This window comes from Engystomops pustulosus, chromosome 3, assembly GCF_040894005.1.
Source record: "Engystomops pustulosus chromosome 3, aEngPut4.maternal, whole genome shotgun sequence".
Taxonomy (NCBI): domain Eukaryota; kingdom Metazoa; phylum Chordata; class Amphibia; order Anura; family Leptodactylidae; genus Engystomops; species Engystomops pustulosus.
The window spans coordinates 81,150,524-81,169,426 of record NC_092413.1 but is presented as its reverse complement, the minus strand read 5'-3'; the positions used below and the strand labels follow the sequence as shown (position 1 = coordinate 81,169,426).

At 43.7% G+C, this 18,903-nt stretch overlaps 2 protein-coding genes across 2 annotated transcripts in view; one reads left to right on the top strand and one right to left on the bottom strand.

Moving 5' to 3' along the window:
• ANAPC1 (anaphase promoting complex subunit 1) overlaps positions 1 to 17,867 on the bottom strand; it is a 69,478-nt gene extending 51,611 nt beyond the window's left edge. Inside the window, exons 1-10 of the mRNA XM_072141216.1 lie at positions 17,528 to 17,867; positions 16,258 to 16,419; positions 16,042 to 16,093; positions 15,505 to 15,605; positions 10,669 to 10,751; positions 10,489 to 10,562; positions 3,447 to 3,592; positions 2,392 to 2,618; positions 832 to 1,038; positions 650 to 745 (exon numbers count right to left, since the gene is read on the bottom strand). Coding sequence (XP_071997317.1) covers positions 650 to 745; positions 832 to 1,038; positions 2,392 to 2,618; positions 3,447 to 3,592; positions 10,489 to 10,562; positions 10,669 to 10,751; positions 15,505 to 15,605; positions 16,042 to 16,093; positions 16,258 to 16,419; positions 17,528 to 17,740 — 1,361 coding nt within the window. The 5' untranslated portion in view covers positions 17,741 to 17,867. The remainder of the gene's footprint in view (positions 1 to 649; positions 746 to 831; positions 1,039 to 2,391; positions 2,619 to 3,446; positions 3,593 to 10,488; positions 10,563 to 10,668; positions 10,752 to 15,504; positions 15,606 to 16,041; positions 16,094 to 16,257; positions 16,420 to 17,527) is intronic.
• An 84-nt stretch (positions 17,868 to 17,951) lies between these two features.
• The window catches only part of MERTK (MER proto-oncogene, tyrosine kinase), a 97,165-nt gene continuing 96,213 nt past the window's right edge, over positions 17,952 to 18,903 (top strand). Inside the window, exon 1 of the mRNA XM_072141218.1 lies at positions 17,952 to 18,059. Coding sequence (XP_071997319.1) covers positions 18,014 to 18,059 — 46 coding nt within the window. The 5' untranslated portion in view covers positions 17,952 to 18,013. The remainder of the gene's footprint in view (positions 18,060 to 18,903) is intronic.

Genomic DNA, 18,903 nt, shown 5'->3' with positions numbered 1-18,903 from the left:
ACCCCCCCCCCCCAGTGTGCTTCCAGGTAGTATTATCTTTTCACATGTCATCAGCCTGGTGGTTGCCTTAAAAGGGCTGAATAGGATTTTATTACTGAATAAATGTGGTGTCTGAATTGAGACTACTTTGGTTTCCACCTTCAGATGCTACCACAGATCTTCAGATTTACCACAACTGGCAAACAGCTGCACTGCATCACAAATGCCTGCATTTTGTCTTCAACCTCCTCTGACATGCAGTTTTAGAGCTTTGGAGGATGTGTTAAACTGTATTGCAAAACGCAACGAGGAGTAGCTTTTTGAGATCGCATACGTGTTTGGAAACACATATGCTTTCTGGCAAACCCCCCTCCACCAGTTACGTTACCAAATGCAGTTAAAATGCATCCAAAAACGCAACATGTTAACGGCCTAAGTGTCCATTGATTGAAATACACACAACTTTCATTCCAGTGTCCTTGACACCAAGTGGCATCTCCTGACAGTCCTGGCACACATTGAGTACATTGGAGTCTCTCTTTCTGGATCTATTCTACAGAGTGCTACTCCCTGACTGTACTGACAACTGTGGCACATCAAATAAATTTCCTCCTGTACCCTTTAATCATCCTGATAAACCAAATACACTTCAGGGCTTAAAGAGACTCACCTAAGTTGATGTTGGGCCTCTACTAGAAAGCAAAGGTACTTCTGTCCACACAAATCTGTTGTGATAAATACTTTTGTAGCCCGAGAGTTCTTTTCCCTGCAAAACCAGAGGCATAATCAATCTCATCAAACTACCTCTGTACTCGAACATTGAGATAAAACCCTTTATTTCAGCCATTTTACCTTGTATTTGCAACACTTTCCGTCCAAAGGTGGTCAATGCAAAGCTCTGGAACAATTGGTTCAGTTTCTGCAGAAAGGAAATCACTAGAAGTGCTGTTGGGGGAATGGGAAGTTCCTAGCCTCTTTGGTGACGGAGTGTAACTGGAGAAATTAAAACGTTGTACGCCGGAAAATGAATTAACTCCTAAAGCTGGAGAATGGGAACGGCTAGAAGACAAGAAAACATAGAACTTTTTGTTAACGGCTAGATGGCAGTATATGGTAGGATCAGACAGACAACCTAGGGTTATAGTACCCCAGGTGGTCTGAAAAACAGAAAAATAAAAATAAAAAAAAGTTAAAAAATTATATAAAGAACTAAAAATTCAAATCACCCTTTTTTCCCCAGAAGTCATATAAATAAACAGTAAAAATCAAACACATTATCGCCGCATTCCAAAAATGCCTGATAAAAATAAAATAGTGCCCGAATCTGAAGGTGCCACTTTTTTGCCATTTTTAAAAAATTCAATAAAAAGCGATCAAAAAGTACGTACAGTCCAAAAAATAATAGCATTGAAAATGTCATAAAAAGTTGCAAAAAATGACACCGCCCATAGCTCTGTACACCAAAGTATGAAAAAGTTATTAGCGCCAGAAGTTGGCAAAATAAAGAATTTTCTTTTTGTACATGTGGTTTTAATTTTTCTATGAAAACATTATAAAACCTATACAAATTTGTTATCTCAGTGATCGTACTGACCCAAAGAATGAAGCAAACTTGCCATTTAGGGAGAACAGTGAAAGCCATCAAATCTAAGCCCACAAGTGGCGCAAATGGGTCTTTTCATCATTTCCACTGCATTCAGAATTTTTTTCCTGCTCCCCTGTACACGGCATTGAATAATAAATACCATCACTATGAAGTGCTATTTGTTATGCAGAAAACAAGCCTATACAAAGCTCTTTACATGGAAAATTTTTTTAAAAAAGTAAAGACGCAAAAATGAAAAAGGGCCTGTTAGGGGTTAATGGTAGATTTCCTTTAATGGGGAAAATTTCATTTTAAATTTTTTTTGCCACTTTTTTGTCTGTGAATGGGGAAAAAAATTATATATGTATAGACACACAGGCGGTCCCCTGTTTAAGAACAATCGACTTACATACGACCTCTAGATACAAACAGACCTCCAGATATTGGTAATTTATTGTACTTTCTTCAAAGCAATAATGAAAACCGATTATCACATGGGTATTTTCTTTAGTACTAGTTTTCTTAAAATTGGCTACAAAGCCAGCCATCTATTCTGATTACATTTAGGGTAAAGAAGAAAATAAATAGCATTTTCTCAATATATTTCTTCTTTTCCCACATAAACAAAAGGATATTTATTTGATATGCTAGTACTTGTGTCCATCTTCAGCACCACAAACTAGGTTACTATGTGATCGGCATATAGACCCTTGCATAAAATATTTGCACCAGTTTTGGTATAAGCTGCACTGAAAGCACTAGTGAACCCCTCCTACATGTGCAATGTTCAATAGCTGGTATAGAATGGAATTAAAGAATGAAGTCACCTGAGAGCAGCCATATTGGAAATAGAGGGGGAATGTGAGCGAGAATGGATGCTAGGAGAGGACACGGAGCGGCTTTGGCTGTGAAGGGAAGAATAGTTCTGGAAAGGAGAAGCAGTTGGGGAATCTCCTTTGGACACACTGCGCAGATGAGCCGTCAGAGAACTGTTCAGCGTCCCATGCTGCGGTGTGCCAAGCTGATCAGGGTATTTCAAGACGGCATTCTGTTCCTGTATGAAAAGAAAACAAACAAAAATGTGTACATTGGCAAATGTGGAATTAGAATACAACATGTTATTGTTACATTTTGTTACAGGAACTCTCAGACAATAATTTGAAGTGCTAGAAACAGCAGAGTGCGGTGCTAGGTACTCTTCTGATGCTCCCACAGGATTGAATGGAGTCGCAGGACATATGCTCAACCTGCCACTTCAGTCAATTAGTGATAAGGAAACATAGTGATTGGTTATCCCCAACCTCAGAATACAGATATATTTTTCCATTTCTTTACTCAAAGGGAATCTACCATCAAAATCAAACATAATAAACCAACAGCTAGATCCAGGCGCTGTGACTACGGTAATCTTCTTATATTTGTTATCCTATGCCTCCTTCCTTCTAAAATCAACTTTCAACTTATGCTAATGATCCTGAGGTGGTACCCTAGACCCTCCGTGCTCTGGCTTCCAAACAGTTACACTGCAGCAGCACTTCTCAGCCCCCCCCCCCTCCCTTTAATTTCAGCAGCAGTGAGCATACAGTGTGGGGGTGGGTTGGCTCATTCACACTAACTACCTGTGTAGCTATAACACCGAGGCGCTAGAGTAGCCCTTCTGACTTATTAGAATAAGTTTCTTTAAGAAGGCGTCCATGGATAACAAGTATAAGATGATTCCCACTGTCACAGTGCCTGGATCTATAAGAAAGCTCCTCCGTTTTATCATTCTGGATTTTGATTGCAGATTTTCTTAATAGAAATTGTTATGGTCACAACTATTCCTAACCAGAGCAGGGGAAAGATCTTATCTAAAAGTGGGCACAATGTTCAAGATTCGTACCTCAGATTTCACTTTCCTTAGGGCCCATACTGTATGTGAACCCTGCACAGTATCATAGGTCATCACTATTGAAGGATCAGCATTGGTGAATACAATTCTCAAAGTGTTGTCAGAAACATACTGTACTCGAGTGCTGCCAAATATACCTACAATTAAAGTTAAGATATGATGAGTAAAGAACATTTTACAATGTATAAAGCTGTTATAATTAAATTGCAAAATAATGGATCCCTGGCCTTCTCGGGTACCTAATATAATTGGAATAAAATCTAGTAACCAATACATATTAAGGCTTTTATGCACACGAACAGTGGTATAATACATAATATATAAAATATGGCAGGAATAGGTCCCGCTTTATCTATTGTGTTTCAGGCAGTTGGCTCAAGCATGGGCTGTGAGCTGCGGGCATGAGTCCATAGCTCAGCTACCTATTTCTTTGTAACCACTACATAAACAGGTAGCACACAGTCCTAAAACACGTTTGTGGGCATGATGCCTGAGATAGACAATGAAATATTATATACCGTATATGCCGGCGTATAAGACGACCCCCAACTTCTGCCCTAAAAATATAGAATTTGGTATATACTCACTGTATAAGACTACCCCTCTCCCAAATGAAAAAAAGTCTGCTTAAAACTTTGCAAAACAAACAAGAGAGCAAGTGCCTGGTGATCATAACTGTAAGCTGCGATATTAATGAAGATCCGACATGCTTCTGTAAGTGCCGTCTGTGACCCCCAGCTCTGTGACGCCGACCGCTGTGACAGGGCGGCTGCATTAGCATACAGCGCGCCGCCCGTCAGCGCGTACTAAGCCTCTTCTAATGACTGTGAGAGGCGGACTGCCGCGCATGCGCGGCGGTCCCAGGAAGCGGCTCTCTGCGCGCTGGCGGGGAAAAAAAACACCTCACACAGTGCGGCCCCCGTATATCCGGCGTATAAGACGACCCCCCACTGTAACCATTATTTTAAGGGGTTAAAAAGTAGTCTTATACGCCAGTATATACAGTATTTCCCAACCAGGGTGGGAAATTAGGGTTGTGGTGGTAGCAAAAGATGGTCTTAGCCTTGCTTTGTGATGGAATTATTCTTAATATTGTATTTGCAGGGGGCGTGGCCTGTGCGCTGATGTGAGCGGACGTGTGCGAGAGGAGCTCCCGCTTGCAGTTCCCCTATTAACCCTGCATTTTGGCCCGATTCGGGGGTAAGAGGGCTCGCATAGCACCAGCCGCAGTCACGGAGCCTGCCGGTGACGAAATCCGGGCTTTTAAGCGGAGCATGACACGCTACGGCTCCCGAAAGTTGAAGGCGGGGAAGAGCAGCGTGGCGGGCAATATGGCGGCGGAGCGCCGCACTAAAGATAAAATGGCGGAGATTGCTGCCCGTCTGGGGAAATATGCCAGAGACGGAGATACTGCCATAAGAACCCCTGAGGAAAAGCTACGACGAGAGGGTGTCTCAGTCACATCGTGCCTGATGGTGCAGGCTGATATCCATGCTGAGGGGACACAGGAGGAAAGCATGGAGCACTCTTCTGCAGAGAGTGAGGAGGAAGAACTGCCGGAGACTACCTCTACAGGCATTCCTGAGCTCCTGAAAACACCGGAGTGGCGACCTCAGCTAACCACCTTGGAGGCCACAGCAGAAGAGGTGAGCCAGACTGACAAAGAACCCACACTGAGGGATGTACTACTGGCAGTCACGTCCTGTAAAGCTGACCTGGCCAAACAACTGGGAGGCCTAACAGAAGAAGTTGTACTGATCCGCCATGACATGCATAAGGTCAGAGAGAGGGTGAAGGAGGTGGAAGACAGAGTAAGCAAAGTTGAAGACCAGCTCCCCCCTATGACAAGAGACATGAGAAGAGTTATATCTACTACCCAAACTCTTATGTCCAAAGCGGATGATCTAGAAAATAGGCTCCGCAGGAACAACGTAAGAATAGTGGGAGTCCCGGAGAAGTTGGAGGGAAAGAATCCTGTGGACTTTTTCGAAAACTGGTTGAGAGAGATATGTGGCCCTGACGTCTTCTCACCGTTCTTTGCAATTGAAAGAGCGCACCGAGTCCCTACTCGACCCTTACCACCGGGTGCTCCACCAAGGTCTATTCTCATTAAACTGTTACATTATAAGGACAGGGACACTGTTCTCCGCAGAGCAAGAGAGCTCAAAGATATATCACTGAATGGGAAGAGAATCTCATTTTACCCGGACTTTTCTTCAGAAGTTCAGAAGAAAAGGGCACAGTTCACTGATGTGAAGCGCCGACTGAGAGAGGCGAATGTGATCTATTCTATGCTGTACCCAGCACGATTGCGTGTTGTAGCACAAGGAACAACACACTTCTTTGAGGCACCCAAGGATGCTATGGAGTGGATGGATGCCCAAGGGAACAGGATTCGAGCCGAGCGCCGTGGATCCCCAGAACACTGATTCTGAAGACCGCTTGCAATACCTCGTTGAGAGATAAGTCTAAAATAAGGGCCAAAATGAACGTTAACTTAAGTCAAGTAGTGGGACTATTCTTGCTATTTGTACGTTTGATAGTCTCATTATAGGAATGCAAGAAAAGGGAGACACTCCTACCCCGAATCCTACCTGCGGTGGGAAATGTCGAATGTGTTTACGTTTGTCTGTTGTTCCCTCATGGGAGTTATGGTTTTTTTTTCTTCTTCTTGTTAAAATAGGCTGGGGGGGTAAGGAATGGGGGGAGGGGCTCAGACTGAGATATTGTGCGACACAATTGCGTATGACTGTATCACTACTTATGCAGGGGAAAAGAAACATGATTTTATGTGGGTATGGCTAAGGTTAATATTTTGGCGTGGAACGTCAGGGGTACAGGAGACGCCAACAAGAGATATGCGATATACAGGTCTCTACTAAGTCTACAACCTGCTATATTATGCCTCTCTGAGACGCATCTAGTAAAGGAAAACATCCCTCTTCTAAACAGAACATGGGTGGGACATCAGTATCACTCAGTCTACTCCACGCATGCGAGAGGGGTTAGCATTTTAGTACATCGTAATATACCGTTTGTATGTGAAAGACAAATGACGGATCAGGAGGGCAGGTATATATGTTTACAGTGTTCTATATATGGAATTAAATGTATAATTGCTGCAGTATATGTTCCCCCCCCATATTCCAACGTGGTTATCAAAAAAGTTATCTCATTTATGGCCGGGTCCTCGGCGGTGCCGGTATTGATAATTGGAGATTTTAATAATTATTTACATCCCTTTTGGGACAAATTTCACACTGGCACCATCGCGGAGTCGGCCTCACCGATCATGTTGGCACGATTATTACATGAGATGGGTTTGTGTGATATTTGGAGGGAAAGGAATGCTGGGGTTAGACAGTACTCATGCTATGCGGCCTCTCATCGCTCCCTATCCAGGATAGACCTGGCATTGGGTACGCAATCTCTTCTCCCCCTTGTCGCGGATGTTAAGTACATGGCCCGAAGTATATCTGACCATTCCCCGCTTTTGGTTTCCCTGACATTACGCCCAGAAGTGGGACCCAGAGGAGGCTATTGGAAAGTCAATCCATACTGGCTTCGGATTGTGGGGGGCATTATCCCAGAGGCTTTGCAGAGATATTTTGACACAAATGATGGGTCGGTCCCAGAGAATGCTAATTGGGACTCCATGAAAGCACATATAAGGGGGACCCTACACCAGGCCATCATTAGACATAAAACTAAATCGAGAGAACTGCATTTGACACTGATAAACAGGGTGACGGAGACCGAGGGCAAATACATTTCTGACCCATCAGATGACCACTTGCAAGCATGGACGGAGGCCCAAAACACATATAGAGACCATATGCTGAGTTCCGCTGCTAACAAACGGTATTTTATGAAACAGAGGTATTTTGAGGAGGGAGAGGCAACAGGACACCTTCTGGCAACAATAGTAAGGGCACAACAGGGAATGGGGCATGTTACTTATCTGGAGAAGGGGGATGGGACTAGAGTGACCCAGGACAGAGAGATACTGGATGTTTTCCATACATACTACAAGCACTTATACATGTCCACTATTACAGACACCTGGGAGGACATGATGCAATATGTAGAATCCCTACCAATCAAAAAGCTTTCTAGCACAGCAAGACAAACCCTGGAATCCCCTATAACCCTTGAAGAACTAGAGACTGCAACGGGGCTTATGCATAATGAGAAGGCCCCAGGAATGGACGGACTCCCGGCGGAGTTATATAAGACACATGGAGACACTCTCCTTCCCAGACTATTATCCATATTGGAGCAGGCATATGAGACAGGCAGACTACCTAATTCCATGTTAGATGCCGTGATAGTGGTAATTCTTAAGAAGGGAAAAGATCCTGCTAATCCGGAATCGTATAGACCCATTTCTTTATTGCCTGTAGACGTCAAAATATTTGCCAAAGTCCTAGCTATGAGACTAAATCAGGTAATATCTGAGGTTATACACCCTGACCAAACAGGGTTCATTCCCGAAAGAGCCACATCCATCAATCTAAGGAGGTTGTTTCTGAACCTGCAACTCTCAGAAAAGGAAGTTGGTGAAAGGGCAGTCCTCTCGCTCGACGCTGCCAAAGCCTTTGACAGCGTCGAGTGGAGATATTTATGGGCTGTCCTGGATGTGATGGGCTTCGGACCTAGATTTATTGCCTATGTTAAATTGCTATACTCCTCCCCTAGAGCCCGGGTAAGAGCGAATGGCTGTTTATCAGAGTCCTTTTATTTAAACAGGGGTACGAGGCAGGGATGCCCCTTGTCTCCCCTCCTGTTCGCCCTGGCTATTGAGCCGCTGGCGAGCCTGATCAGGCAATCACCGGACATAGTGGGGTTTAAGAGAGGGGGAGTAGAAGAGCGCGTATCTTTATACGCAGATGACATGCTTTTATACTTGGGAGATGTAGAGGCTTCCTTGCTACCTGCCATAGACATAATACGAACATTTGGCCAGAAGTCAGGACTCAAGATAAACTGGGGAAAGTCTGTGCTACTACCGGTGGATACACTCCCGGACTCTCTTAACTTGGAGGAGACACACATTAAATCAGTACGGTCCTTTAAATACCTAGGAGTGGTGGTCTCCACAAATTCTAAGGATTATGTCTCCCTTAATGTAGATCCGTTACTGGAAAAGACCAAGACTAAAGTCCAGGCATGGAATAAACTTCCAATGTCTATTGTGGGACGCTGTAATTTGATTAAAATGATCCTAATGCCCCAATGGTTGTACATACTCCATAACGCCCCCATTTGGATTCCACCGAAGATATTTAGAAAGTTGGATGGGGTATTCAGAACTTTGATTTGGGGAGGGAAACATTCCCGTATTAGACTGGAGACGCTACAGAGAGGGAAAGAGGATGGGGGTCTGGCACTCCCCAATCCTTGGCTTTACTACTTAGCCTCACAACTGCAACACCTAAAAGGTTGGCATAGAGAGGAGGGACTGGGCTCAGCCGGGAGGCTGATTAGTGAAGGTTCGCCATGGAACATTCCGATGTACATGGTAGAAGTAATGGAGAGTCATAAACAATGGAAAGACGCACCGACGATACAGCTGATATATAAGGTGTGGGACAGAGGCAAAAAATGCGTAGGGTTCTCGGGCTACACTAAGTATGTTCCGGTTTGGCACAATAATACTTTTCCGGAATTTAAAAAGCTAGAAGGGATTAACACATGGATGACAGCAGGGGTGGTGACGATCTCTCAGTTTTTGGAGGATGGAAAGCTCAAATCGTTCGAGCAATTGCAGGAACAATTTAAAATCCCCCATCGCGCCTTCTATCAGTATCTCCAGTTACGCCACGCGTGGTCAATACAGTTTAAAGAGGAAGACCCGTCAGTTGGGCCCCTCTCTTTCTTGGGGTTACTGGAGCTTTCGGATGGCACGAGGGGTCTTATCTCGGCATTATATAATTTGCTGTTATCCAAACACCTGGAAAAATACCCCATTCAGGCTAGACATAAATGGGAAATGGATGTGGGGCAGCTAACAGATGATCAATGGAATGCCATATTGGAAATGACCCCACAGCTGTCTCTTTCAGAGTCTCATAGATACTCACAACTCCTGCTAATTCACAGGGCATACAGGTCACCTGACCTTCTGCGGAAAATAGGGGTTTGGGATAATGCAAATTGCCCCAAGTGTGGCATAGATGATGCCGGGCTGATACATATGTTTTGGGAGTGTGCCAAGCTGGGAGAGTACTGGACTGACGTATTGACACTAATTAGAGAAGTGTACTCCCTGACCCTTCAACCCTCCTCTGTGACCTGTGTGTTGGGTTATCTGGATGAGGTTTGCGATATCAGACCGGTTAAGCTGGCCATAGCTCGCATATTATACCAGGCTCGCAAACTTATAGCAGCACACTGGATCCAGCCTACTGTCCCCTCCTCTGCGGAACTACGCAGCAGACTAAACAATTATATTAGACTAGAACGAGCTGTATACAAAAAGAGAAACACATTAAAGAAATTTGATGCCATTTGGGGAAAATGGATGGATACCCCTGGGCTACCGTCAGGTGCACTCTTAACGGATGCTTTATTGCATATTTAGGATTATCAGATGTGCAGAAAGAATGAACTGTGGTGAACCTGATACTTACTGGGAAAGGCCGCACTTAGGAGCTCAGTCCTAAAATGTTGAGACGAGTCTATACCCCAACGCATAGTAGTCAATGCTATATCTCAGTCTGGGCAAGGGGGGGGGGGGAGGGACGGGTGAGGGAGGGGTTTGTGTATTTAATGTTTGTATGTTTAAGATGTTTATAATTTTCCTATTGTACTCATGCTACCTGTGCGTAGTTATGTCTGTACTGGATTTGTGTACTGAAAATGGAAAATTGGTTAAGTGGTTAATAAAAACGATTTGATTTAAAAAAAAATATTGTATTTGCAATCATTTGTTAGATTGATAAAATAAAAATGTATTTAAAAAAAGTTACGATATTCTTTATAATGAAAAAAAGTGGAAACCACCAGAAATACTAAGTCAAAAGAAACTCACCTCCTGATCTGCAGACCAGAGGAGTAATTTCATCTAATGGATGCAACATGCTGAACATAGTTGGTAAAGGTTCCCTACAATTTAAAAACAAAAAAACAAAGTTTACAACATATAGTGATATCTTAATCTTCATTAATATTTATGGATAGATATCATGGTATAGGGGTCAACAGCACAAACCTTGGTGGACTTAGTGGCACTTCATGCGAGTAGTTGTTGCGCTCAAATAATAAGCCATATTTTGTGGGCCAGACATTAGCAACCTAAGAAATGTAAAAAAAAATTATAAAAATAAAGTTGACATGCTTTACTAATAAAAATGTAATAGTAAGTCTTTCCCTGTGGCTTAAAGTGCATATCCATGGAAAGCAAAATGTTCAACGGTGGGATGGCTACAACCATAAACCTAGGCATACACTGCACAGTGGCAGGTCTCCTCGCTGGTCCATGTTGTGCGCTGCAAGATGTCATCTGCAACTACTGTGTCACCAATGAGAGGTCTTGGGATTGGCAAAGGTGCTAGTGGAAGAGGTCATTTGTCAGCATCAGCAATGAAAACCAGAAACTAATTGTGGAAATGGAGATTTGTGTGGAAAAATTATCAAGTCCACATGATATCCGTAAGGTTACATTCACATCTCATAAGAATATGCGGATTTCAGGATTCCTGACATGCCCTTACAACAGAGGACAATGACATATACCCCTGTATAATCATACAGTCACATACATTGTCTCCCCGTCCCTACCCAAAAGTGGAAGTTGAACATCATCAGTATGCAGTGATTGGCTGTGACTGACGTTCAGTGTGTCTCCCACGTGACATAACTGTAATGGACAGTGACATCACTCGGGGAGAAAAGCAATACAACTGCATATATATTCTGAGCAAGATGGAAAGACATTTCCACAGTATACAATGTACTGGTCACACGGAGATAAAAAAGGGTGCCTAAAACTGGTGTTCAGTGTATACACCAGGAGCATTCCTGGTGCACACCCTTCGTAAAATGTCATGTGAATGTAGTCCAAAGAGAAAATACCACATAATAAAAAAAAAAAAAAAAACACACACAACACATGCAGTTTTTGATTTCACAGGTAATATATAAAAAGGTACTGTTCAATGCATACATCTGCAAGCGTAGCTAAAAGGGAACCGCTCACAAGCTTTTAGTCCACTAGATTACAAGCCCCCGTAGGTAGAATATGAAATGTTATGTTCACTCTTATTAGAAATCTCCCCCAAAGTCAGGCAAATATGACTCTTCGCATCCCATTTTCCTATGACATGAGTCAAGTTTAGTGGCTGCAAGGAGATTGTCACTTCAGACGCACCTAGAAAAAAACTTTTTGTGTAATATTAACCCCTTAAGCCACTGACGTTGGGGAACATCATGGTGAGCTTCTGTTTGGGCCACCATGACGTTTCCCCAATGTCATGTGGATCGCACAGGCTCAGAAGCAGAGTATGTGATAGTTGAGCCTCTGCACGAGCAGCCGGGATCACTACAGTCTTGATCCCAGCTGTTTTAGCCTTTAGGCGCCACGGTCAGACATGCCTTGTCTGACCAGTAGTGCAGTTGTCAGCCTATGCATATGCATTGCCATACTTCAGCATGGCAGTCTAATGATAATAAAAAGTACAAGTCATCCCGCAAAAAATAAGCCCTAAAAAAAAGCTCAATCAACAAAATATTACGCTGCTTAGTAGACGGCGATGCAAAATTAAAGGATTTTTCTCTCCAAATGAGTTATTTAGTAGAACAAGTCAAAACAGCTATACAAATGGGATATCACCGTAACCGTACTGACCCACAGAACATAAGTAACTAGGCTATGCCAAAAACGTAAAAATCAATTACTGAATAGAAACTACTAAAGGCTAAACAAGAGGGTATTGCATCCCCCAAATAAAGTGTTACTGCAATCATTGAGGGGCACCGTTTTTAAAATGGATCCACCCTTTGGAGCTTTTTACTGCCCTACTATATTAGAGGCTCAGCCAATGCGACGTAGCGCCTGAAATCTGTTCCAGCAAAATCCGCCAATAGACGCTCCTTTCCTTCCAATCCAAAGTCATCCGAAGTTATAACTTGACACAGGCAGTTTTGATAAATCGGGCTTAGTCCTTACGGGGTTAAAGATAAGAATCTCATCATTTAGATCCAATCAAGCTTATGCTTTTGTGAGCTACAGAATTGAACAGTCAGTTAAAAAAAAAAATAATAGGAGAAAACTGGATCTTAAAGGAAACCTACCACTTTAAAATGACCCTTCTGACCCACAAATACCTTAAGCTAGCTCAGGATGAGCTGATGCCGAACCATATTTTCAATTAAACCAGAAACCGCTGTATTTGTAGAAAAATGATTTTGTTGTGGTAGTAAAATCTGTCTTCGGCGCTTCTGTAAGCGTCATGCGGCGCGCACCCCGGACCCTGCTCCGCGGTCACGCTCTCGTCAGCGCCGCTCCCGTCACTAATTTTGCAGTGCCCGAGAGCCGGTGACGTCACCGAGCTCTCGGGCACACTAGCGCATGCGCACCACCTCCTCCTGGCGCGTCGCGGCCGGATCCCATTGCGCATGGGCGAAGTATAGCGGCGAGCATAGTGGAGGTGGTCTTCTCGGTCTTCTCTCCGAAGCCTCGCAATACTACGAGGCTTCGGGACTTCGCGCATGCGCAATGGGATCCGGCCGCGACGCGCCGGGAGGAGGTGGTGCGCATGCGCTAGTGTGCCCGAGAGCTCGGTGACGTCACCGGCTCTCGGGCACTGCAAAATTAGTGACGGGAGCGGCGCTGACGAGAGCGTGACCACGGAGCAGGGTCCGGGGTGCGCGCCGCATGACGCTTACAGAAGCGCCAAAGACAGATTTTACTACCACAACAAAATCATTTTTCTACAAATACAGCGGTTTCTGGTTTAATTGAAAATATGGTTCGGCATCAGCTCATCCTGAGCTAGCTTAAGGTATTTGTGGGTCAGAAGGGTCATTTTAAAGTGGTAGGTTTCCTTTAATCTGCAGCTTGCATTTCCAACTATGACTCAAATTGTCTGCATCTCTGGTTTTGTAGATCACAGAACCACAAGTCTGATGAGAGGTGTCTTTTTATGACACACATACTATAGAAGATATGGACTTCTGAAGTGACACTCCACCTGAGCCACAAACTTGACTCAACTCATGTGAAAATGAGGTGAGAAAACAGATGAGACTTCACATAAAAGGAAATTCGAGAAAGCACAATTAATCCTTTACCGACATGTGACGTTGTATTGCGTCACATGCCTGGTGCAGGTGCATGGAGAGGGCTCATCGGCTAGCACCAATCGCGATTGTTTACCCACCGATTGCTGCCGGCGGCCATCTTGCCTAGGATCGTCGCACCCCGTGACGTCATTGCAATGACGGTCTACCGAGGCTCTCGTTTTAACCCCTTTATTACAATGCGCTATCAGCACATTGTAATGAATGAGGAGGAAAATCCCCATATACTGCCATACTGTAGTATGGCAGTATATGATGGGATCGATCAGACAACCTAGGGTTAAAGTATCCTAGGGAGTCTGAAAAATTGTAAAACTAATTTAAAAAAATAATAAAGAAACATAAAAATTCAAATCACCCCCTTTCCCTAGAATTGATATTAATATAAATAAACAGTAAAAATCATAAACACATTAGGTATCGCCGCGTCCGAAATGCCCGATCTATAAAAATATAATAAAGGTTTTTAACTGCGTTTAACCCCGTAACGGAAAATAGCACCCAAAGTTGAAAATGCCACTTTGCCATTTTAAAAAATATACAAAATTCTATAAAAAGTGATCAAAAGGTCATACAGTCCTAAAAATGATAACATTGAAAACATCATCAAAAGTCGCAAGAAACGACACCACCCAAAGCTCTGTACACCAAAGTATAAAAAAGTTAATAGCGCCAGTGTACAGGAGGTTTTTTAAATTTTTGGTTATGTATGAAAACATTATAAAACTTATACAAATTTGGAATCCCCGTTATCATACCGACCCAAAAAATAAAGGAGACATGTCATTTGGGGCGTAGAGTGAAATCCGTAAAATCGAAGCCCACAAGAATACGGCACAAATGCGTTTTTTTCACCAATTTCTGTGCATTTGGAATTTTTTTCCCCAGCTTCCCAGTATGGTATATTAATTACCACCATTTTGAAGTGAAATCAGGTGAGCTGACATCAGTGGGGGAGGGAAGAGCTGTACAGGTGCACAAAGATGGAGGCAGCCTGCAGTGCAGACAATTTACGTGTTGTTTTTTGAAATGCATCCAAACCAAAGCACAACCCGTGTGACTACACAGAGGATTTTGTCAGGGTAAGTTATAACACTATTATATTGTAAAGCAAATGCTTATAAAAACGCAGAAAGGCATTTTTGCACTGCAGGTGTGATGGGTTTCTACATCCTGTCTTTAGTGAAAATGAAGATGACAGGTTCCCATTCATGAATCCATATCTTTATCTCATATTAAAGAGGAGACTCTCTTGTTCAATATGACACAAATTGTGTTTCTACATGCAAGGGTTCAGGAGATCTAAGCGTTTGAAGTGTGCCCCCCCACAGGAGACTTTCACTTTGCAGAAGTACATGCACCCTTTGCAACTGTAGTTGAGCATGGGAAAGGGTGCAGGAATAAAGCTATACATATTTATAACTTATTTTGGTAAATGTTACTACTTATTTAAAAAAAATTTAATTGGAAAAATGACAAAAAGCTTATTTTTTCACATTTGTAGTCAATTATCGGCAAATTTTATAAAGAAAAAAAAAATATATACAATCAAATAAACTAACCTATCAAGTTAAAGTCTCATATGCCATGAAAAAAAAAACAAAAGTAAAAATTATTATGATATGTAAAGCTTTTTCAGAGATGTTGCTTAGCAGGACATCAAAAATTAACCTGAACATTCAGGCGCCAATGACCATAGGTCATGAAGGGGTAAAGAATTGCACACAGGAAATTCACTGTTGCCTACCTGAAATGGCAGTGGTGCAATATAATCCTTCCCTTCTGTGTTGTGGACATTGATACAGGAGCCTTGCAGGATACAGATGCATTTTTCTACTTTATCTTCACCTAAGAAAATGATAAAACATTGCTCCGCCTTCACAAACTGCACTCCTTGCATTTTTAATTTTACAGATATTACAAACAGAGCTGCCATTATAGTCTTTACAACAGGTCTTTGGGGGATGAGGGAGAAGTCCTAGCAAACCTTAAAGACCACGAACATATTGTGGATATATGTACGACCAGAAGCTTGCGGCCGTACATATGTCCCCCATAGGAGCATGGAGCGATACGGTGCCGCACCCGTGTGCCACCCTACACAGGAAAAAGATAGGACATGTCCCATCTTTCCCCGTGTTACGGCCCATACATCATGGATCTCTATGGAGAGGGTCACCCCTCCTGCTCTCCTTGGCGCCTTTACATATGCCTGAGGAAACCACACACCCCCCCCCTGATATTATTTGCATCTCTCAATAATACCTTCCGTTTTTGTACTTACATTCTTCATTTTCGAATTTATCACCAAATACAGTAAAGTCACACCACAGAGCCTGCAAGAAAGAAACACATCAGTAACACAAAATATTTAAAAATTACAGAACTTAAGACACAGATTATAATTCAAACAAGAGCCTAAAATAAAAATGGTATAGCGTTTCACAAAATCTATGGTTTGCACATAAAAAGAAATGGTAGAAATAATCAAGTAATGTACCTGGACAACTGGGCTGTCAACTGTGAAGGCTTTATACACTGCAGATGCGTGAAGTTTACTCCCTTTGCTCCAGAGGACAACGTTCCCAGCAACGTACAGTTCTTCATCATATTCCACATCTTCACTGGGATCACCTACACCTTTCCTTAACTGCCAACTTTCCTGAGCACCAGAGGAAAATTTATGAGATTATAGGGAAGATATTAGACCAAAGTCTGTAGCAGCTCAAAGGCAGAACGTACAGTACAATACTAGCAACCACATCCATTAAGTCATCCTTGGCTCTATGGAGAAGACTTCAGCCTCCAGTACAAGGGGTAAATGTATGGAAGGGACTGTGCCATCTATTAGTGTATGTGTGCACAATACAAGTGTATCATATGTATTTCATGTATGCATGTGTGTGCACAGTATTAGGCAGGTTACGCACATTGGATAAACATTGGGGCACTATTACTAAGGGCTTTGCACCGCACATTTCTGTGCTGGGATTGTGGCGCAGCTACGCTATCCTCCATGCAACATAAATAAGGGGGCGTGCCGTCGGTCAGACTGACTGATTCTGACAGAGCGCCATATTTAGCTTGCAAATTGTGTCATACGCCCTATGCTAACGACGCACCACAGAAAAGATGGTGAACTCTGTTGGGCCAGAGCGGGAAAGCGACAGATTCCTGATTTCTGGCTGCACCCAGCATTATACACAGAAATAGCACTTTCAATGCAGTTTCCTACTTTCTAAGTAAATGCGCTCCATTGTGTTGGACTCAATCCAACTGCACTGCGGGCATGGTTCTAGTAATCTTCTAGTAGCGTAATCTTTCGTCATAGCTCCAGTTTCTTCAGCTCCAGAATAATCATGGGAGCAGGACCAGGTGTCCGGCTGTAAGACACAGTTGGAGACCCTGGGGGGAGGCAGAAGTGGTTTATTTAGTGGTCATGTGAATGTATCCTTACTTATTACTGGCTCGTACTCCGAATTTTACTCTTATAGGAGCAGGTTATTATGGGGTCTGTATAATGGACACAATATAGACCTGCATATAGAACTTTTTGGGCAATATTTTCAGCACAATCAGCGGTGGAGGATCATCATGTACCTCCTAAGCATAGACTGACTATCATTCTTATGTCTGTGTTATGGAGATTTTTGTAGTGTACAGAAAATACTTTTTTATTGAACTGTTCATCCCTTTTCCATAAGGATATCTTAAATCTGTGAGGCTCCAGACTGATCACGTATAAGGTCAGGGGTCAGGCAGCCGTGTACCTTGTGCTTCTCATGGATGGTGACTTCCCGCAGGGATCCCACTAGGCCCGCAGCCCCGTCAGAGGACCAGAGCTCAGAGGCGGGCTGCAGCTGCCGCAGCTGGAGGTTCAGGGCATTGGGGTGCTGCTTGCTGTAGTCACGGCCAAAGGGAACGAACTCCTGCAAATCCCCTGCTGCAATCATCGTCTGCCTGTCTTCATAGATGTGCGACATGGGGTCCCAATATCCACATTATTTCTCCAGAAGGTGGAAGCAGAGTCACGGAAGAGCCGCACGTCACTCGCTGGAGGGATTTGGCGGTATAACGCCGTGCTGTCACCGCTCCGTACCGCCAAAACTCCGGCCAGCGCGCTTTACGGCTTCCTTCAGTCCAGCCGCATCTCACACCGGCTCTTATGAAGAAGACGCAGAAACAGGCGCAACTTACGGCTTCCCGGCCGGCCTGACCTCAAGGGCTCATGTGTAGGGACGGCTGTCCTGCTAGGGATGAGAGGATGCCCGGGTCACGTGTTCCCCCGCGGTCATGTGACAAGTATCCGCCATTGACTTTCCGTTCAGTGCGCGGCCTAGAGGGCGGAAGTGTGCAGTAACTGCAGTGACATACAGGGGGCGCATTTGTGATTTAGATAGGAATGATTGGTTCACGTCACGTTTTTTGCATCCTAAGATGTATGCGTCTAGGTTCATTTCAAACTACTGTTCCGTTAAAAAGGTGAAGAATAGAGGTTTAACATATCCCATTGCCATCAATGTAAATTTTGTCATCCATTAGGGTTACTTTTGCCATGGATGAGTTATCCATGGGTTTTTATTCAAACAGAGAAAAGTACTGCAGCCTCTGTCTTTTTTTCTGTCAAAAAAGCGAATAGATAACGGATCCCTGCCTAAACAGAACATAACAGATTACATAAAATTTACATACGCTCCATAGAGATTAATGAAGCAGAACGGTCATGTGCGGCCGTCTGCTCCATTAGTCTACATTCACACTAACGTATGGGGGACGTATATACGGCCGACGTATATACGGCCGATATACGTCCCCCATAGGCAGCAATTGGCGCACGGCACCCTACGGGAGCGGTATGGTGCCGCACACGTGCGGCACCGTACCGTTCCGTACCCGGGAAAAAGATAGGACCTGTCCTATCCTTTCCCGTAATACGGCGCCGTGCGCCATAGGTTGCTATGGAGAGGGGCGGGGGTGAGCTGCGCTCACCTCCTCCTCCTCTTCCCGTACACTGCCGTTGCCCGCTACGGTACGGTACAGGCAGGCAACGGCAGTGTGAATATAGCCTTAGTCTGATGGAAGTACGTTGGACTCTGTTGAAGCAGATAAGGTCTGCCACACAGGAGATCTGGTCATGTGCTGTAGG